This window comes from Dendropsophus ebraccatus, chromosome 6 (assembly GCF_027789765.1).
Source record: "Dendropsophus ebraccatus isolate aDenEbr1 chromosome 6, aDenEbr1.pat, whole genome shotgun sequence".
NCBI classification, from domain to species: domain Eukaryota; kingdom Metazoa; phylum Chordata; class Amphibia; order Anura; family Hylidae; genus Dendropsophus; species Dendropsophus ebraccatus.
The window spans coordinates 140,388,717-140,411,058 of record NC_091459.1 but is presented as its reverse complement, the minus strand read 5'-3'; the positions used below and the strand labels follow the sequence as shown (position 1 = coordinate 140,411,058).

General features: G+C 42.3%; 2 protein-coding genes across 4 annotated transcripts in view; one reads left to right on the top strand and one right to left on the bottom strand.

The window, feature by feature from the left end:
* The window catches only part of LOC138795122 (zona pellucida sperm-binding protein 2-like), a 51,020-nt gene extending 48,606 nt beyond the window's left edge, over nt 1-2,414 (bottom strand). Inside the window, exon 1 of one of the 2 annotated variants that reach the window (XM_069974087.1) lies at nt 2,344-2,414. The gene's annotated coding sequence lies outside the window, so the exon portion shown is untranslated. Of the gene's footprint in view, nt 1-2,258; nt 2,311-2,343 lie in introns of those variants that run through there. The other variant, XM_069974088.1, reaches the window with a different exon arrangement.
* The window catches only part of KCNS3 (potassium voltage-gated channel modifier subfamily S member 3), a 60,549-nt gene that overhangs the window by 21,115 nt on the left and 17,092 nt on the right, over nt 1-22,342 (top strand). The window contains exon 1 of one of the 2 annotated variants that reach the window (XM_069974091.1): nt 2,629-2,872. The exons of the other annotated variant lie outside the window; for it this stretch is intronic. Coding sequence (XP_069830192.1) covers nt 2,861-2,872 — 12 coding nt within the window. The 5' untranslated portion in view covers nt 2,629-2,860. Of the gene's footprint in view, nt 1-2,628; nt 2,873-22,342 lie in introns of those variants that run through there. 2 annotated transcript variants of the gene reach the window in all.

Below are 22,342 nucleotides of genomic sequence, written 5' to 3'. Positions count from 1 at the left end.
GATACTTCCTTATGCTATTATAAGTAATGGTGGCTGTACTTATTTAAAAAGCTTTACAAATCCCCTCAGTCTTTACATTAATAAATCAATAGAAATGCATCATCGTGACCAATGGCGATGTCAAGTGGCAGCTGCTTACTTTGCTTTCCCGATCACAGGAAAGTACAAAAGATGCTCGAAATGGCTTCTCATAGGCAATTTCCAACCTATTTCTGTAGAGTTTAAAGGGGTACTCCGGCGGAAATCTTTTTCTTACAATTCAACTGATTTCAGAAAGTTATATAGATTTGTTATTTACTTCTTTTCAAAAAACATGTGGAGACACAGGAGATTGTTCTAAGGGCGTTAAAGGGGTACTCTGTCTAAAATCTTTTTCTTTCAAATCAACCAGTGTCAGAAAGTTATATAGATTTGTAATTCACTTCTATTTAAAAATCTCAAGTCTTTCAGTACTTATCAGCTTCTGTATGCCCTGCAAGAAGTGGTGTATTCTCTCCAGTCTGACACAGTGCTCTCTACTGCCACCTCTGTCCATGTCAGGAACTGTCCAGAGAAGGAGAGGTTTTCTATGGGGATTTGCTGCTGTTCTGGACAGTTCCTGACATGGACAGAGGTGGCAGCAGAGAGCACTGTGTCAGACTGGAGAGAATACACCACTTCCTGCAGGGCATACAGTAGCTGATAAGTACTGAGAGACTTGAGATTTTTAAATAGAAGTAAATTAGTAATCTATATAACTTTCTGACACTGGTTGATTTTAAAGAATTTTTTTGACGGAGTACCCCTTTAAAGCCCTTAGAACAATCTCCCGTGTCTCCACATGTTATACTGTTAAATATCCAGGAAGCTGAGATCTAGTGCACTGTATGTAGGTGCCTCATAATCTGAGGGTTCCCAGCTCTGTGAAGAACATTACGCTGATTTTTTTTTCCCCTGCAGCCTAAATGGCTGATAACAGAGTATAATAGATGACATACAAGAGTACAGCAAATGGAGCCAATATATACTTTAGCTTTAGTTTCCCTTTAATTACATTCAGTTTTGCCTGCAGAATTTGGGTGCATCCTTTGTTAAAGGGGAATTTTGTCCACTAAAAATCTTGGTAAATTAGCTTGATTGGCGCCTTTTAGGGTCCATTTACACAGCAAGATTATCTGACAGATTATCTGCCAAAGATTTGAAGCCAAAGCCAGAAACAGACTATAAACAGGGAACAGGTCATAAAGGAAAGCCTGAGATTTCTCCTCTTTTCAAATCCATTCCTGGCTTTGGCTTCAATTTTTTTTTGGCAGATAATCTGTCATATAATCTTTCTGTGTAAATAGACCCTTACATTGATGGATCTCCTGTTTATCACTGTAGGACAATGGTGTAACCTGACGTCCCATGACTGCCGTAACCATCTTCTGGGAAGGGTGTTATGTCATCCATAGTGATGTCATACAGGGCAGCAATTGACTTTTGTATTCCACTCATACATAACTTCTGATACGTTGCTGCCCAGGGTGAGACTAACAATTTCTTCCATGCTTATTATTATCTATTCAGTCTCCTTCCCCAGTTCTCAGCTGCTGCTTTCTGCTGAAGACACAAAAATCAGTGTGTGAGCTGTTCTCTCTGTCTCCCCCTCCTCCCCCCTCCCCTCTGAAACAGCCGTTGTAAACAAGTCCCTATCTGTAACTTTGTAAGGGTTATTCACTGTGAGTTCAACCAGCAGGATATTGTCATGTATATAACAGGCCTGGACACCCATTCCCTTCTTGGCTGAACTCGATGAACATGTATCTTTTTTTCAACCGTAATAGTTATGTAACTGTGTAACTTGACCTCAGATTAACCCTCCCAGCACTACAAAGAAGATACAAATTTGCAGATAGGGACTTGTTTACATCAGCCGTCTCAGAAGGGAGGGGGGAGGAGGCCGAGACAGAGAGAAAAGCTCACACACAGATTTTTGTGTTTTCAGCAGAAAGCAGCAGCTCAGAACTTGGGGGAAGGAGACTGAGTACATAATAACAAGTATGAAATGAAGGGGCAGAAACCTGTTTAAATAAGAGATTGCAAATAAGAAGTGCAAATTCTGTGCGCTTGAAACAAAACAAAACAAAAGATTGGGAGGGCGTGTAGATTGGGATACTGATTTACCATTATCCTAATATATCCTGAAACCATGATGTATATTTCTCTCTATATGATATATTTCCCTGTATACTCAGTAATGTCTCTCAGACAGCGCTGTCCCAGTCTAACCTACTCACGTGAGTAATGAAAATAGCCGGAGTCATTTCTGTAACCGCAAGTCAACACATGACTACTGACTGACGAAAGGCGAGGGATACTTACGTGACGTCATCTCCTATAGCCGGCTATGCGAAATGTCGGGATTAGGGCCTGTTACACAGCATAACTCATGGTTGCCCCTAGCAACCAATCAGATTCCACCTCTCATTCCTCACAGACTCTTTGGAAAATGAAAGATGGAATCTGATTGGTTGCTAGGGGCAACTCAGCCAGTTTCACTTTACACCATGTTTGATAAATCTCCCCCTTGTCTATAGGGCTGCACCCCGATATTCTCATGAACATCGAGTGTATAATCTCCTATAAAATCCAGTAAAACAGCAGATAGGTTGGATGATAGTATTAAATTATACAAAGGCTTCAAAGCATTTCGCCACAAACCAGGGCGCCATTTCCTGCTGTCTCTGAATCTTTCTCCGCTTCCTTACAATCCATTAGTGAAATAGCATTTTGTGCAGAATATTAGTGGAATCACGAGTCCTCAGAGAAAACCTACTAATATCTCGACATAGAAGCAGGCTTTGTTTCTCGGCTGTTTTTAAGCTTCTAATAAAGTCATATGAGGATTACAGTAAGTGGCCTGATATGAGCCCTGGTCATCTGTAGACGTTTGGAACTTCTCCGCTCTTATGTATCCTTTTTGACTATTTCTGTATTAATTTTTGTAATTCAGCTAGTCCCCTGATGAACCCTGATTATAATGAGGGAAACACGCGTGGGGTTATTATCACAAGTTTCCTTTTATATTCTTTTGTTATTGATAGCTGGGTATCTCTTGTTTTTCCATATGTCTCTATTTATTTCCGAATTGTAGCTAGGCTTCATGCGGCCCCGTAGTAAGAAACTGTATGGGGCCCCATGAATCCACACTGGCATGTCCAGGCACGGTCCTATGGCATTCTGTTCTCCCAGATCCCTGACGCATGAGTCATGTCATGGGCCCTGCCACATGGGCCCCATAACAGTTGTGTGGTCTGTCTCCATGGTAGCTACACCACTCATCTATTGATACGGCCTTTAACACTGCTTAGAGTCGTTGACTATTTCTGTTTTTGCAATTAAGTTATCTAGTCCCCTGATGAGCCCTGATTATAATAGGGGAAACCCGTCGGTAGTTATTATCACAGGTTTCCTTCTATTTTCTTCTGTTATTGATAGCTGGGTATCTCTTGTTTGCCATATGTCTCTACTTCCGAGGTGTAGCAAGGATTCATGAGGACCCTGTAGCAAGAAACTGTATGGGGCCCCATGAATCCAAAATCACATGTCCAGACACGGTCCTGCCAAGATTATGTTCTTCCAGATCCCTGACGCATGAGTGATGTCACTGGCATGCTGGGAAGCTGGGAGAACTGATCGCTAAAGAAGTGCGCCACTGGTTTATGTGAGTATGTGCATGGGTAGGGGGGTACCCTGTGCATGGGGGGGGAGACCCTCTTGTGGCGGTAGATGCAGTGCTGCCTATGGCCACAAAAGAGACTGGCAGGTGGCTCCCTGATGTGAGCAGTAGTTACCATAGAGGCAGACCACATTTTGCCAGGGCCCTGCCGCATGGGCCCCGTAGCAGTTGTGTGGTCTGCCTCTATGGTAGCTACGCCACTCATCTATTGATATGGCCTTTAGCACTGCATAGAGTCGTCTATTTTGCCTTCCCTCTTGATTTTATGGAGCACATTTACATGTATTCAATAATGTGTAAATGTAAAATGCTGCAAAAACAACAGGGGAGGTATATAACTACAGTATATATCACATCCAATGGAGATAGCAGCAGCAGGATACACATAGAGCTGGGTGGGGAGGGGGCTGTAAGCTGCCAGAAGGCATCTGATAGGTGATGATGTCATCCTGTAGTTCATAGAAAGTCAGCCGACCCAGGACAGAACAGTTCTTCAGACACATAAAACAGCAGGATTTTCTTTGGGTCAGGCTGGTGATCACATGATCCAATTACAGTAATGAAGTGCATGGATGAAGCTGGGCTGAAGTGAAACAGATGGCACTATAGGATATCATGTGGATAGGGGATTTTATCTTGGAATACCCCATTAAAGACAATACTTGTCTTTAGAGATTTGTAACTTCTATTAAAAAAAAAAAAATCTCAAGTCTTCCAGTACTTATCAGCTGCTGTATGTCCTGCAGGAGAGGTTTTTCAATGGGGATTTTCTACTGCCCTGGACAGTTCCTGACATGGACAGAGGTGGCAGCAGAGAGCACTGCATCAGACTAGAGAGAATACACCACTTTCTGCAGAACATACAGCAGTTGATAAGTACTGGGAGACTGGAGGTTTTTTTTTATTTATTTTTTTTTAATTAGAAGTAAATTACAAATCTCTGGCACTTTCTGACACCAGTTGATTTGAAATAAATTTTTCTTTGCTGCACAACCCCTTTAAGGTAGCGGGAACATTTAGCAGGATTATCATGGTGTTGCTTAGACTTATCCTGTCGTGCTATAGCGGATGATGGATCTCATTGTAATGAGGTGAAGAGCGATTGATGACTGCTGGAGATTTCTGCAGACGAGGCAACTGGACAACCAGGGGAAACAGGAAAACATATATATATATATATATATATATATATATATATATATATATATAGTGGTTTTTTTTTTTTTTGGGGGGGGGGGGTGATTTTATAACTTCAGTCCAGAATGATACAATTCTTTTCTGACGCTGGAATCTTTACGATGGAGAGTCAGCACTTGTTGTTGCTTTTCGGCCGTAGCGTTTGACCATCTGCCGGGCCCGGAGACGGCGTGTAAATATTTCCTGAGCCAACAAAATGCTAAATTAAAAGCAGGACTATTATGTCTCTGGCAGAGGTACAGTCACTTCCAGCGAGCGGCAGATAGCATCTGTCTTCCGGGGTCATGTGAAAATGGGAAGGGATCATAGAGCTACTATTATAGCTGCTGCCCTTTTTTCTTGTTCTCAGAGCTCAAGAAATCTCCAGTCTTCCAGTACTTATCATCTTCTGTATGTTCTGCAGGAAGTGGTGTATTCTTTCCAGTGTAACACAGGGCTCTCTGCTGCCACCTCTGTCCATGTCAGGAACTGTCCAGAGCAGGAGAGGTTTTCTATGAGGATTTGCTTCTGCTCTGGACACTTCCTGACATGGACAGAGGTGGCAGCAGAGAGCACTGTGTCAGACTGGAAAGAATACACCACTTCCTGCAGAACATACAGCAGCTGATAAGTACTGAAAGATTTGAGCTTTTTAAATAAAGTCAATTTACAAACCCTTTAAATACCATCCGTATCCTTGTGGGTTGGGATGTTCTTTTCCTATGTGAATAATGTTTTCAGCCATTGAGGTTTGTCGGTCTGGAATGAAGTGTAATTGCTCCTTTGGGGTAAAGAATAGTTGGAGTTTGATGTGAACTTAAAGGGGTAGTCCACCAAAAATTTTTTTCTTTCAAATCAACTGGTGCCATAAAGTGCCAGAGATTTGTAATTCACTTCTATTAAAAAATCTTAAGTCTTCCAGTACTTATCAGCTGCTGTGTGTCCAGCAGGAAGTGGTGTTTTCTTTCCTGTCTGACCCAGTGCTCTCTGTTGCCTCCTCTGTCCATGTCAGGAACTGTCCAAAGCAGGAGCAAATCCCCATAGAAAACCTCTCCTGCTCTCCAGACTGGAAATAATACAACTTCCTGTTGGGCATACAGCAGCTGATAAGTACTGGAAGGCTTGAGATTTTTTAATAGAAGTAAATTACAAATCTCTGGCACTTCATGGTAGCAGTTGATTTGAAAGAAAATTTTTTTGGGTGGACTACCCCTTTAATGGTAGAAGAAGAAAGCTTTAAACGCATATTAAGGCATGCAAAATGGTGTATAGTTTGCTATTGCTGTGGAGTTTTTATTAAAGTGTCACTTTATAGTACAGACGATTTTAAGAAACTTTGTAATTAGGTTTATTAGCCGAAAAATGCATTTTTATCATCAAAAAGCAGTTTAAAGCTCTTCCCCCTGTCTTCATTATTCTCTATGGAGAGGGGAGGGGTGGAGGGAGATGAGGCACCAAGAGTTAATTTACAGCTACATCACCGGGCTATCTCCTCTGAAGTCAGCACTGACTTCTCTGACCTCTGAATACCGGTTTTCATACAGCTCCCACTGTGTATTCCTTTGTTCTCTGCTCTCTGCTGGTGACTAATCTCCCTCCTCCCCCTCCTCTCTCCATAGGTAACACAGGGCACAACTGATCTAAAAGAGTCGAGATTTCCTGATAATGAGCAGTGGATGAGAGAGAGGAGGGGGGGGGGGGGCTGGGGAAAGTCTTTTTGAATGCAGATAATGGCAGATTTGCCTAATAAACCCAATTACAATGTTTCTTAAAATCGCCTGGACTATTGATTTGTGCAAAAATAAATAAATAAAAATGACAGTGACACTTCAAGTCTAGAGTTGGCAAACATCTTTCAGTTTTCAGTCTGGCAGCTAAGCCTAAAACTTCCTGTTCTGTACAGATCAGCAGTCTCCTCCTTATCATCACAAACAGGAGTAAAGTAATACCAGTACATAGATAAGACAGGATCAACCGTTCACCATTGGTGATGTCACAGCCCCACCCCTACTGCAACAGTTACCTCCACACAGGTCCCAGAGCATGCCTAGAAAACTCTCTCATAGAAGTAAATAGTCCCCTTCAGTCTCTTTTCTATGTCTGTAAGTGCTGTAAAGCGTAACCTTAAAGGCTGTTATTGCCGAGCAGAAGCTCAGGAGATAAAAGTGCAAAAAATGAAAGAAAAAATATACAATCAGAAAAGGAGATAAGAAAAAAAAAAATAAACCCGTGGCACCTGGATCTCATCAGTGACTATGAGAAGGAGCTCGAGGGTTCAGTCGAGGAGGCACAAGTAGGAAACATTGCAAAATTCCCATTCTACATGTATTACCACCAAGATAGAAGAGCTCAATTATAAAATCATCACAAGGCGGTATAAACACCTGCAATATAATGTCACCCTCTAACTCAGCTCTATGTTCAGATATGGGGGGCTGGGAGGTGGTCTGAAAACTTGCTTTATATCACATATATGTCCTGCAGGAAGTGGTATATTCTCTCCAGTCTGACACAGCGCTCTCTGCTGCCACCTCTGTCCATGTCAGGAACTGTCCAGAGCAGCAGCAAATCCCCATAGAAAACCTCTCCTGCTCTGGACAGCTCCTGACATGGGCAGAGGTGGCAGCAAAGAGCACTGTGTCAGACTGGAAAGAATACACCACTTCCTGCAGGACATACAGCAGCTGATGAGTACTGGAAGACCCAAGTTTTACCCAGTTTACAGATACTATATTTCATTTGAGCCAGTTGTAAAGCTCTATCTATCAGTTATGTAGCATTGCCGATGCCAGATATCTCCCTAGCCGGCTCCGCTCCGGGAATGTGGATGACACCGCAGAGGTAAGAGCTTTCCTTTCTGGATAATGAAGATGCAGGATGACATCTCATGGCTTAGTAATTGCGCTATGGATCCCGTCATTATATGGGGATTAAGCACCTGACTGGGCAGTAAGGCCTGTAAGATATTCAGTACTGTTTCTTTTAGTACTCACACACATTTAAGAGCCTTAAAGGGGTACTTGGGTAAAAAAATAAATAAATAAATAAATAAATAAAAAATAAAAATAAATCAACTGGTATTAGAAAGTTATGTAGATTTGTAATTAACTTTTATTTAAAAATCTCCAGTCTTCCAGTACTTATCAGCTGCTGTATGTCTTGCACGAAGTGGTGTATTCTCTCCAGTCTGACACAGTGCTCTCTGCTGCCACCTCTGTCCATGTCAGGAACTGTCCAGAGCAGGAGAGGTTTTCTATGGGGATTTGCCGCTGCTCTGCACAGTTCCTGACATGGACAGAGGTGGCAGCACAGAGCACTGTGTCAGACTGGAAAGAATACACCACTTCCTGCAGGACATACAGCTGCTGATAAGTACTGGAAGACCGAAGGATTTAAAAAAAAATAATAATAATTTACAAATCTATATAACTTCTTGACACCAGTCGATTGAAAAAGTTTTTTTTTTTTACTTCAGATTACCCCTTTAAGTTAGATCTCCAGGACCTAGATTCTAGGTCTTCCAGCTTTAACCCAATCACGTCTAATCTGGCAGCTCGCTCCCCTATGAGAGCATCAATCACCTGGCCGCCATGTCTTCTGCAGGAGATACAGACTTTGCTCCAGGTCATGGCGTTGTTTGGAGACATCTATCACTGCCTTGTGGAGCTCTGTCTGGAACACTCTGCTAATGAATAATGGGTCCAGCTTGTCTTAGAGGACGGAACATCATAATATTTCCTTTATTTATATAGCACCAGCATATATAGCGGCGCTGTACAAAGACTGTGATGACTCGGTGTCTGTCTCCAATGGGAATCACAAACCAATACACCTCTCTCTATGTATGTGAGTGTAGGAGGAAGTCGGAGGGAGCCCAGGTAAATACACAAACCTACAAACGTCTTGCAGGCGTCGTCTATGCTGCGGAGGGAGCTGCCCGGGCGATCCTTACATAATCTGGGTGGCCTATAGAAGAGAGCGGCTGTCACTGCTCTATTACACCGAACAACGGCCAGCAGACCGTCGCTATGGTCATCGTTTTTATTCAACAAGATCGTCGCCTTTTAACATGACCTTTTACACCAAGCAATTATCGGCTGTCACGGCTGATAATCGGTCAAATACGGACGATTATCGATGATATAATAGGCCTTTAGTCCCTTTACGCGCACAGATAAATCACTTAATCGCTTGTTTAGTGAGCGATAAGTGATGATTCTTTTTTTTTTCCGTTTAAACGATAGGCGTTTAGACCAGAAGATAAATCGCTGTTGCCGTGGCCTGGGGGGCTGGGACTGATGTTGGCCCTGCTGGTGGGTTCTGGGATTTTGGGGACTACTTATCATGGTGGCCGGGAGCGGTAACACTCACGCCTGGACACGCGGCAACTGGTTAGGACAGATGTGAGGTGCAGGATTTAAGTGTAGGTAAGTGTAGGTATGTACTTTGCTGGGATATGGTGAAGTGTTGAAGAATCCTCGTACTCATATATGGATGAGTCCCAGTTATCTCACCTAACCGCCTTCTACCCCACAGTATCAGATTTCCGTCCTATTGGGGTAGTACAAGTCCCAGGTCTCTGCTCTGGGTGGAGCTGGCTTGTAGTGTCTTTCCTACAAGCTGAGCGTCTGTCAGTAGAGAGCGGCTTACTGGCACTGTGCTCTACTGCAGCTCCAGTCTTGATAAATCCTTCCATTTTCTCTAGGTGGTCGACTGTTCTGTGTTACAAGTAAAATCCATGCGGTCTCCAGCTTCCTTGGGGGTCTGATCTAGCAACCCCCCATAAAGGTTTTGTAACTAACTGGTCTGGAACAACTATATACACGTCCTGCGTGGCCTGAAGCAATAACTAACTAAGTAACTGACTAAAGGGAAGTTGTTACTAGAGAGAGAGAAGTGTGTGTAGCTGAACCTAGTGTTATCTGCAGCTGTGCTGTGAGAGTGCGACATCTAGTGGTTGGAGTAAGGAACAGCGGCCTCCTGTCCTAACCTGTGACACTAGAGAGATACACCTTTACAACACGTAGTGGGACACTACACTATGAAAATATGTTAAAGGGGAACATCAGCACTTTAGACGAATCTCACCTGCTGATATGTCCCTATTGCTCAGGAGACGCTGAGGAGGAAGGTATATCTTACCTTCATCCTCAGCGCCATTTCGATGCAGTTAGTAGTTTCCTCCACAGTCTCCTGCACAATAGGGACATATCAGCAGGTTAGATTTGTCTCTCCTGCAGATAGTTCCCCTTTAGTGCGATAATAATTACATCCGTATATACACTGTGAATAGTCGTCATTGCGTTCCTATCTATATACTGTAAATAATGAGAGTTTACCCTGAAAGACTTGAGAACAATTAACAGTGATTTCGAGGTCAGCTCGAAAAATGCCTTCAATGACATATGTACAATCTTCCGTTCGTAGTTTGTTCGTTGCCGTGTTTACGCCAGAAAATCATTGCTTAAATTTGCTTAACGTTAGTTTGCACAATAATCGGCCAATGTAAAATGTCCTTAAAGGGGTACTCTGGCAAAAGTCTTTTTTCTTTCAAATAAACTGGTTTCAGAAAGTTAATAGATTTCTTTTTAAAACGTCAAGTATTCCAGTACTTATCAGCTGCTGTATGTCCTGCAGGGAGTGGTGTATTCTTTCCAGTGCTCTCTGCTGCCACATCTGTCCATGTCAGGAACTGTCCAGAGCAGCAGCAAATCCTCATAGAAAACCTCTCCTGCTCTGGACAGTTCCTGACATGGACAGAGGTGGCAGCAGAGAGCACTGTGTCAGACTGGAGAGAATACACCACTTCCTGCAGGACATACAGCAGCTGATAAGTACTGGAAGACTTTAAATAGAAGTAAATTACAAATCTTTATAACTTTTGATTTGAAAGAAGATTATTTTCGCCGGAGTACCCCTTTAATAGGATGCAATAATATAGTAATAGCTGGATCTAGCTATATGTTCTGTATGAATTCACGTCTGACTATGCAGATGGGACAGTCTCCGCTCCCCCAGAGAACCCATCATGACTGGCAATTCCTTGAGTTGATATCAGGTTTATTTGTGGCCGCTGCAATGTTCCATCCGGTGTCTTATAATGTTTCTATATTTGTAGTCACATTCAAATGAATCAGCGCCGTTTACAGCATCCCGCAAGGAAGGATCAGGTTTATGGCGGTGTAGTGTGTACATCAAGGATCTGGCCCCGGTGACAACCATCTCACATAAAGGTCACATCTGCTGAGTTCTTGTGCTGTGATTTGGAGCTAATAAGAGGCTGCAGTACAGATCTGTACTGCATTATGTCAGTGCAATGAGGCAGGATCGATGTACGATATTACTCACCTGAATTCATGGAGGGAAATGAATGGAAATTAAACGGCGTTAAGAGAAAGCTAAAAAAAATATATATATTTTGATGTGTAATAGTTTGGAAAGTTTGTAAGAAGATGGGAGACGCGTATACTGCAGCGGGAGACGCGTATACTGCAGCAGGAGACACGTATACTGGGATTTGTAGACTGGAATCTATTAGCAGCCGAGTAAGGAGGGGTGAAGAAATCTCATCCACATGCTCGTATGATTTACAATAACCTGTGGAGTGTCCGTCACTTTAAGGCAAGGTTCACACACCGTTTTCTTTTTTGACCATTTGACGGCCATCTTTTTGGACGTCTGTTATTTTGAGGCCAGATAAAGTCCATTTTTATTTTGCAGTGATGCCGGTGATTTCAAAACAACGGACATTATTTGACCTCAAAATAACGGACATCTAGATGGAAGGACGTCAAACAACCAAAAAAAGACAATGTGTGAACCTAAAGGGATACTCCGTGGAATTTTTTTTTTTTTTCATGTCAATTGGTAACTGGTATCAAGGGGTCCTCTGCTTAAAACTTTTGTCTTCCAGTACTTATCAGCTGCTGTATGTCCTACAGGAAGTGGTGGATTCTTTCCAGTCTGACACAGTGCTCTCTGCTGCCACCTCTGTCCATGGCAGGAACTGTCCAGAGAAGCAGAAAACCTCCTGCTCTGGACAGTTCCTGACATGGACAGAGGTGGCAGCAGAGAGCACTGTGTCAGACTGGAAAGAATACACCACTTCCTGCAGGACATGCAGCAGCTGATAAATATTGAAATACTTGAGATTTTTAAATAGAAGTAAATTACAAATCTATATAACTTTCTGAAAAAAGTTTGATATGTCCTTGAGAAATCAATTGTTTTGATCGGTTGGTTTCCAGACCTCCAACAGTTGTTAGAGCCAGAGGAAGCAGTCAGCTGAGCGCTTCAAATCCCAAAACACTGCAATCTCTATCACAGGAGATGTTACCATTGATTTAGGACTAGGGAAAAGGCAGCGAGGCCGGGGAGTGAAGTGCTTAGCTTAGCGCTTCTTCCAGCTTTATATAAAAATTGGTTAAAGTCATAGCATAGATGTCTGGAGTTATTCTGATTTTCTTGGGTATCACATCCCGGAGAACTGGTGCGGCACAATAGAAGTCTTGGAGGTGAGATTGATAGGATCATCTTATGGAATATGTCCCTTAGATCAGTAGCAGAATGTAGAGCCCACCCAGGGTGGTAGAGAGGGGGCAGCACTGAGGGTGTCCTGTGGGGGAGAGTGCTGCCATTTCCATTGTATTCTATGCTGAGCGGGCAGTGACTGGCACAGGGTGGAGGCAGCGCTGCAGCAGCTGGACACGTTTATTAGAGGATGATTTATTTATTGCTCTGGGTCTCACCTGTTCTTCCCCAGTTTTAGGCTTTTATTGTGGTGATAGGAATCTGCTGTATGAATAGAACCTGGCACCGAGATCGTGAAATTATGCTGTGTGATTGTGTGATATGGTTGTACAGTGTACATCGCCATCTATATTCATGTTTATATGTTACATATAGTATTACTTTATGCTATTCCCTATGTTTATGTTTGTTACATATATTACTATATGCTATTCCCTATGTTTATATGTTACATATATTACTTTATGTTATTCCCTATGTTTGCTTATATTGTTACATACAGTATATTACTGTATGTTATTCCCTATGTTTATGTTACATATATTACTTTGTTATTCTCTATGTTTATATGTTACATATAGTATTACTGTATGTTATTCCCTATGTTTATATTGTTACATATAGTACTTTATGTTTTTCCCTGTTTATGTTGTTACATATAGCATTAGTGTATGTTTTTCCCTGTTTATGTTGTTACATATAGTATTACTTTATGTTATTCCCTATGTTTATATTGTTACATATAGTACTTTATGTTTTTCCCTGTTTATGTTGTTACATATAGCATTAGTGTATGTTATTCCCTATGTTTATGTTGGTAGTTTGTATTGCTCGGTTGTGCAGTAAGGCAGAGGGAGTTCTGCTCAGAAACGCTACGCTGCCACATGTCATAGTACAGGGGCAAAATGCGGGCAAAATTATTATTATTTTTTCTTTCTAAAGCAACTGGTGTCAGAAAGTTATATAGATTTCTCATTTACTTCTATTTAAAAACCTCAAGCCTACTCTTAAAGGGACTCTTCAGGTGTGGAGGAGTTTGATGCCATGTCCGTCGCTGATTATGCCCGCAGCTTTAAATTCCTGGTTGGTGAACGACCTGGCACCTGCATACACGAACATGTGGATGTGTCTAAACTGCACGGCCAAACCAAACTTGGAAGCGGTGTATGAGCGTCTATGCTCTTCTGCGCCCACGTGCCTTCACCGTGCCCCCAAATGCTTACTTGCAGGTGGTTCGCTTCTCGGGGAATTCACTGTTTTCGAGAAGTTATGTGTCAGACCCTCCAAGAAGACACGTTCAGTCTCCCACTTGGGATATGTAGTGTCCTGGGAGGAGGAGCTGAAGATCATGTTGTCTAAGAAAGAACTGATAGTCCTGATTCTCATGGATTCTCCAGATGTGTTCTATTACAAGAAAACCACTTTAAGTTGTTGTCCAAGTGGTGCAAGACTCCAGGGTGGCCTCATGCCTATAACCTATCACCCACTGACGAGTGCTGGAGGTGTATGAGCCATACTGGCTCCCTTACCCACATCTGGTGTCCAAAGTTAGCGACTTTCTGGAGAAAGGTGGAAGAGGTCTTATGTTTATCTATGCCAATAACTGTATTAGGGTGACCATCCCAAGGAATTTTACCCTCTAAACAGAAGTTAGTTACCTATTAGCGGCGGCCATATTCTTAATATCCTTGAGGGCAAACTAAACTCCCCTGGGCGGCCAAGTGGCTGAATAAAGTTAACCAACTGTGCAGAGTCGAGGAGCTGACTAGTTGGATCTCATGACAGGTTTTTGAAAATCTGGAAGCCCTGGCTGGACGCCCAATTGTCCACATCTGTTTTGCTTCTGACACCTATTCCACCTGCTCGCCCTCAGCACCTCTAAGATGTTCCGGACACCCTGATTTTTGGATCGGCCAATCACCGGTCTTCTAAAATAAGACGGGAGCAGAGGACGGGAACAGGAGGAATTGAATGAGAGCTGCGGGGGACCAGGGGTAGGAAAGTATAGGGATTTTTTTTCTATTTTTCCGGTGCCCCAGAACTATAGTAGGAGTACACCTTTAAAGATAGTTTGCGTGAACTCCTTCCTATTGCTCCTCATTGTTGACCCAGATTGTAAAAGCCAGGTAATCTAATCTAGCAGGACCCTGCCAAGTCTCTCTGTGTTTGTGAGAGCTGGAGCCAGGGTGTTTGTGTTGTACATGATGCTATTCTGACAATCGCTCCCCTGTGACGCGTCTATGTTGAGTAGACCGGTCTTGACTTAATGTTAAAGTTGTCTGAAGTCCTATGAGACCTTCTGTAGACCTTCCCTTACCCTGCACGGAGTTCACGCTCTGGGAGATCCCCAGGGGATCCCTCCTTTTCTCTTACAGACAGATGGTGCATTGTCTGCCATCGCTGATCTTCAAAAATAATAGGTAATGTTGTAGAGCCGTGTATGGGGAGGGTTCCAGCTACAATTCCGGCAGCTTTCCTCACTGTATCGCACTCATAACCATCTCACCTTACACCTTCATTGGGAATACATGCTTTCACCCTGTTCAGATACTCTTTGAATGTAGTGATCAATGGTGGTTGTGGCGTTCATCGGGAAAAACAGAAGCCTCCCTCTTTATCGAATTACAGGGAATCCCGGGTAGCGATTAGTGATGAGCGAACATGCCGCTAATTATTCGTATTCGCCGATTCCAAACGTTTGTTCGATGGTCGGAATGGTTAATTTTCGAACATATTTGAACGTGTGAACGTTTGCGCAACTGGATACGTTTCCTCCCACCAATGTGAAAGAGCCAATGAAGAGGTGAGGAAGAACGGGCACATCAGGTAATGTAGTAGCCATGGTCAATACTAGCATTACTGAGATTGGTTGTACGATTAGAGTCATTATGTACGTTACGTAAATGCGATAAAGACTCGCGTCTTTATCGCATATACGTAACATAGGTAATGACACTAATTCGCTGAGGCAAATTTTCTCACAGTCTTTTCTGATTCTTGTAGCATTCAGTAGGGAGAGTGAAAGGAGGAGGGACAGCATCTGAATTTAGTTAGGCAGCAATATTCACAGTGGTAGTTAAGGCCCTATTCCACCGGACGATTATCGTTCAGATTATCGTTAAATCGTTCGAATCTAAACGATAATTGTTCGGTTGAAATGCGGTTAACGGTTAACGACCGAACGAGAAATCGTCGATCGCTTTATAAGACCTGGACCTATTTTTATCGTTGCTCATTCGCAAAACGTTCGCATTGAATAAGACGTTGTTCGGTCGTTCGCGGTAGATACAAATGCAATAGCGAAGAAATAGCGAAGAAAAAGCTATCGCAAATATGATCATAAGTAACTATTAACGTTCCATGGAAATGAGTGAATGTTTTCAGGTCTTTCGCAATAGCGCTCCTTTGAGATCGTTAATCGTTAACTATTATGCGAACGATAATCGTCCGGTGGAATAGGGCCCTTAGTCAGTGTAGGGAGGGAGAGCTGACCAAGTAGGGCTTAGAACCTTGTGAAATTGTCAGTGTAAGGAAGGAGAGCTGACCAAGTAGTGTTTAAAACGCTGTGAAATTGTCAGTATAGGGAGGGAGAGCTGACCGAGTAGTGCTTAGAACCTTGTGAAATTGTCAGTGTAAGGAGGGAGAGTTGACCAAGTAGTGCTCGGTGAAAAAAAACTTAAGATCCCAACAGTCTTTTTTAGGGCTAATTTGTTATTTGTTCGTGAACGTTCGGCAAACATGAACTGAACCAATTACGGTAATTTTTTTTTCATGTTCGGGATCCAAACCGAACATCAGGATGTTTGCTCATCACTAGTCAGGATCCACAACTTGATTGAAAAGGAACTCCAGAGTCCATTGACCTCAAGATTTTCTTACCCTCACACGTCCGCTAAATACTTACTGTCCGTGCGTGGACAGTATTTTGCGGAATGTGTGAATGGCCCCTTAGTTAACAGGTTAATATGAATATACTGCCATATAGATAAGCAGTATAAGGCTATGTTCACACAACATAATTGTTTGACAAGAATGACCATTGTTGCCAATTAAAACAATGGCCGTTCTTGCCATTGAAATCAATTTTGCATTGCATTGAAATCAATGCAAACAGCGTCCGTTGTTCACCCTATGTATGAACAACGGTCGTGGAAGTAATTGACATGTTGATCATTTTTTATTTATTTATTTTTCCAATGGTTTCATTGGCTGGCAGCAGTTAAGAGTGACACGGCCCCTCTGCTGCCACCAGTGGCTGTATTGGGAACAGCAGGGCTTCAGAAACCCTGGTCCCGGAGCAATTATACAGTCCTAATGCTGTTGCATGCAAAGTTAGTGATACTGAGCTTTCCCTATTGTCTATTCCAGGCGTGGCATCAATTAACTATTGATTTCCAGGCACACTACGGTCGACATGACAGCCACATAGCTTGTGAACTGTCAATTATTTGCGGCCGCTGTTTCTGAACTTACCAGCAGGTTAGATTATTCTTACCTGTGGATAGGTCCCCTTTAAACTCCTTTTACCTCTCTACTATGGTAGACCTATGGTAGCTAAAATGGTCATGTCACTTCCTGGATAACATGGTCATTTCACTTCCTGGATAACGTGGTGATGTCACTTCCTGGATAAAATGGTGATGTCACAACTCCCAGAGCTGTGCAGCTGTGGCTGCTGGAGAGGATGATGGCAGAGGGATGCTCAGTGTCCCTCCAGTGCCCTGTGTCCCTCTGCCATCATCCTCTCCAGCAGCAACAGCCCACACAGCTCTGGGAGTCAGGTCGTGACATCACCATTTTATCCAGGAAGTGACATCACCATGTTATCCAGGAAGTGACATCACCATGTTATCCAGGAAGTGACATCACCATGTTATCTAGGAAGTGACATCACCATGTTATCCAGGAAGTGACATCACTATGTTATCCAGGAAGTGACATCACCATGTTATCCAGGAAGTGAAGCCTTGATGCAGTAGTAAGTGCAGGGAAAAAAGCACTTTATAAGCATTTCCTGTAACAAGTGTATATTGGGGATTTGTATAACTTTTGGGGGACAATACAATACTTTAATAAAATTTTTCACTGGACTTCTCCTTTAATCAGAATATGTCTGATGCCTGCATAATATACTGATGTTTTTCCATCTCTTTGTACACTGAGCCATTTTGTTCGCTGTGCTGCACGTCCTGCTTGTATTTTGCAGATGAGACGTCCCGTATTGTTATTATGTTGGACCCTAACGCATCAATTCTTCATAGCATTTAGGGCTGAATGTGAAAAAAAAATCACAAAGAAAACCTGAAAGGTCATCATTTCCATCAACGCGAGAGAAGCTAGTGATCCTTTACACTTCAATACTGAGAAGTGCTTAGGTATAGCAATTATTGTAAATTGGTAAAGATTGGAGCTGTCAGCAGAGATTACTAGTGCTTTGTAATGACGCTGTGATTTTAGCCAAGTATTGAACCTCCCTTCATTGCACCTTATGTCTCATCCGGGCAGAATGCTAATGACTACAAACAATCCGGCCTGAAGTTCTGCACTGGTAAGAATTCAGCTCCCGGCATGTATCAATGCCCTCATCAAAGAAATCACCCAACATAGCATAAAAAAACTAAAAACTTTTAACACCTTTGAAAAACATTTTTGCTTTGTACTTACAGAGCAAAATAAAATTCTCCATAATTTATTTTTTATTTAAAAAAATTGCTTACTTTTGTTTTTACAGCTCTCTCCAGCTTCTTCTCTGCAGACTGCCTTGTATCTGCTCTCCTTTCTCTCTTCAGCCTGTGTGAGCTGACCTCCAAGGTTTATCTCCCTCCTTACCACCTTGGCTGGTATATAAACAACTCTTCCCTCTACTGCTATCTCTAACATATATTGTGTATATAAAATGGGTTTTTTTTTGTATTTTTAAATTAAGATAGATGACAACTGTAATGTTCATTCTTTTTTTTACCTCTATTTAAAAATATCCAGTTTTCCAGAACTTATCAGCTGCTGTATGTCCTGCAGGAAGTGGTGTATTCTTTCCAGTCTGACACAGTGCTCTCTGCTGCCACCTCTGTCCATGTCAGGAACTGTCCAGAGCAGGAGAGGTTTTCTATGGGGATTTACTGCTGCTCTGGACAGCTCCTGACATGGACAGAGGTGGCAGCAAAGAGCACTGTGTCAGACTGGAGAGAATACACCACTTCCTGCAGGACATACAGCAGCTGATAAGTACTGGAAGACTTTTTTAAATAGAAGTAAATTACAAATCTATATAACTTTCTGAAACCAGATGATTTCAAATATTCCCCCCCCTTCCCGCCGGAGTACCCCTTTAATGTTCTTTATGTATTAACTATAGCAGGTAAAACCATACACTATGCACCAACAAGCTCTTGTGTTTAGAGTAGAAACCATAATTTGTACCGTTCCTTCCATTAGTTATAGTGGTCACATTATAATATAATTCCAAAGCCAAAATAGAAGCCGTTATCACAAGACAAACATCATTATTAGCAGATTCATTATTTAGAGTGGTCGTCGCTTCTCGTCATCACGTCCAGCAATCATCCGATTATGAATAGTCCTCATGATGTATAATGGCAGCAACTGTGTCACAGAACAATTTGTTGATGAAGGATCGCTGCCTGTCCTCCTATAGTCATGCAATGGATATCATTTCATGGGCACTGTCACGGGCACGGCAAGAGTTTTAAAGGGGTTATCCAGCTCTACAAAAACATGGCCGCTTTCTTCCAGAGACAGCACCGCTCTTGTCTCCAGGTCAGGTGCAGTTTGCAATTAAGCTCCATTAACTTCAATGGAACTGAGTTACAAAACCTGCACCTAAACTGGAGACAAGAACGTTGCTGTCTCTGGAATAAAGCGGCCATGTTTTTGTAGTGCTGGATAACCCCTTTAATCATTCACGGTCTCACTGCTGAGACCCCCTCACCGATCAGGGGAACGAGTCTAATCAGCAATCTCTATGGGGTTGCTACATCTAGTTAATTCGACAGTGGGGCAAGTGAACTGCAGTGCTCCCTGCTTTCTGTTCTAATAGGCGGGGGTCTCAGCACAGAGACCCTGACCATACAAAACATTTTTTACTAACAGTCTGCAGGACATTGTAACCGCAGAGCTTAAAGGAAATCTGTCAGCTGTTATTCATGCTCCAAACTGCTGACACTGTTAGGCTGGGTTCACACTTCGTTTTTGCAATCCATTTTTTTTTTTATTTTAAACTGATGCATTTTTGTGCATCAGTTTTGATCCTTCCTCGCTCCCCTGCTGCATTCCTTACCAGTGGGCAGCACTTCCTGGGTCACGGTCAGCACAAGGACTATCTTGCTCAGTCAGTAAGTGGCTGAGACATCGGAAACTTCAGTAGAGATGGACTTTTTGGATTATAAATTTGGGACTAAGGTTACTATTACACAAAGCGATTTTTCAACGATTAACAATCTCAAATGACCGCTATTGCGAACAACCTAAAATTCTTCCCCCAATTAGGTTGGGTTCACACTACGTTTTTGCAATCAATTTTTTTCATCCATTTTTGCAAAAAGCGGATGAAAAACTGATGAAAAAATGCATGCAACTGTGTGCATCCGTTTTGATCCGTTTTACCATTGACTTCCATTATTAAAATAAAAATGGATCAAAACGGATCCGTTTTTTTTACCGTACACAAAAACGTGGTCGACCTAAATTTTTTGTCGGTAAAAAAAAAAAATGGATCCGTTTCGATCCGTTTTTTTTATAATGAAAGTCAATGGAAAAAAGGATCAATTGCATCCATTTTTTCATCAGTTTTTCATCCGTTCTTTTGCAAAAACACGGAACGATCGTTACTTATGATCGTTCTTGCGTTCGTCTTGTTATCGCTATTGCATTTGCCGCTACTGTGAACTATTATTCCATATGAACAATTTGCGAAGATCAACGATAAAAATAGTTCCAAATTCTGTCAAACGACTAATGATTTCCCGATGGTCGCTTAATCGTTGTCTGCTATTACACTAAACGATAATCGTTCAAATCAGAACGATTTAACAATTTTTCAAACGATAATCGTTGCGTGTAGGGCCCTAAGCAGAAGGTGTGTTTCCTTTGCACTGTCAATCTTGCCTTAGTTCATATAATCCCTGCAATGCTTCATGGGAAAAATAAATATGCAAAGTAGCCTTACAGAAGAGAAAAAAGCTCGCTCCTCATTGTCACCAATAGATGGCAGTAAGGAGCAGGATTTTTTCCTTCTGGATGAGAGCTACTTTGCAAATGTAAAAAGCCGTACCTTGCTCATGTACTTGTATGGCCACTAGTTATCCATCCAGAGGGATATAATGATAAGCGGGTGTAGAGGTATATATAATGTACTTGTATGGCCACTAGTTCTCCATCCAGAGGGGTATAATGATGAGCGGGTGTAGAGGTGTATATATAATGTACTTGTATGGCCACTAGTTATCCATCCAGAGGGATATAATGATAAGCGGGTGTAGAGGTATATATAATGTACTTGTATGGCCACTAGTTCTCCATCCAGAGGGGTATAATGATGAGCGGGTGTAGAGGTATATATAATATACTTGTATGGCCACTAGTTCTCCATCCAGAGGGGTATAATGATGAGCGGGTGTAGAGGTATATATAATATACTTGTATGGCCACTAGTTCTCCATCCAGAGGGGTATAATGATGAGCGGGTGTAGAGGTGTATATATAATGTACTTGTATGGCCACTAGTTCTCCATCCAGAGGGGTATAATGATGAGCGGGTGTAGAGGTGTATATATAATGTACTTGTATGGCCACTAGTTCTCCATCCAGAGGGGTATAATGATGAGCGGGTGTAGAGGTATATATAATGTACTTGTATGGCCACTAGTTCTCCATCCAGAGGGGTATAATGATGAGCGGGTGTAGAGGTGTATATATAATGTACTTGTATGGCCACTAGTTCTCCATCCAGAGGGATATAATGATAAGCGGGTGTAGAGGTATATATAATGTACTTGTATGGCCACTAGTTCTCCATCCAGAGGGGTATAATGATAAGCGGGTGTAGAGGTATATATAATGTACTGTAATTGGGTCTTTGTGTCTTAGTCGGCTGAAGTGCTGTCAAACACAGCACTGCATTTAACTGTATGCGCTCCTGATTAGGAGCGCATACAGTGAAAGGACCAACTTTAGTACCCGGCAGCACTTGCCCGGGTGGTGAGGCTGACCTGGTCTTACAGACAGCACATCTGGAATTCTGGCCAGTAACCGGATGTGCCAGGACTGTAGTATAATTATAGTTATAGGACAGGCACCTTTCGAGCACCTAAAAAGAAATCCGGATAGATTTTCCTGACGTGTGCAGGGGCCTTATTGAGAAGCACTTACATCCAGCGTTATCACTGTCTCTGATATTTAATGACTGGATTGGTTGTGATCTCCAGATAGCAGAATGAGAACAGATGACAGCTCCTCTATTACTGTGCTTTATATTCTGCTTATAGAGACCAGTCCTGGCACAGTGTATACAGCGGGTCTATGGCTGGGAGTGTAATCTATCCTGAGATGTCTGCAGGAAGCTGTGAGAGCTGCTGCATTAGGCTCATGAAAGCGGAGGGGATTAGGGTTTGTGCTTTCAGTGCGGCGCTCATGAATAGAGCATTAATAAGTCAACCAGCTCTTATCGTTTCTCGTACTTTTCTGCTTGTTTTCTCATTACGCCGAAAAGCCGATCAATCTTCATTGCGTCCTTGGCCATTCTCTAATTGGAATAGTTCTTTCTACATGTTTAGCTGAAATGATACATGCGAAAAATAATTTTATTACTGCTGGTACTGCGGATATCTCCGGAACCATTCGGCATAAAATTAGCCTGCCTATAATGCTGACAAAAGCCTGATGTAACCCAATCCGATCTATAACTACACAAAGAGAGTC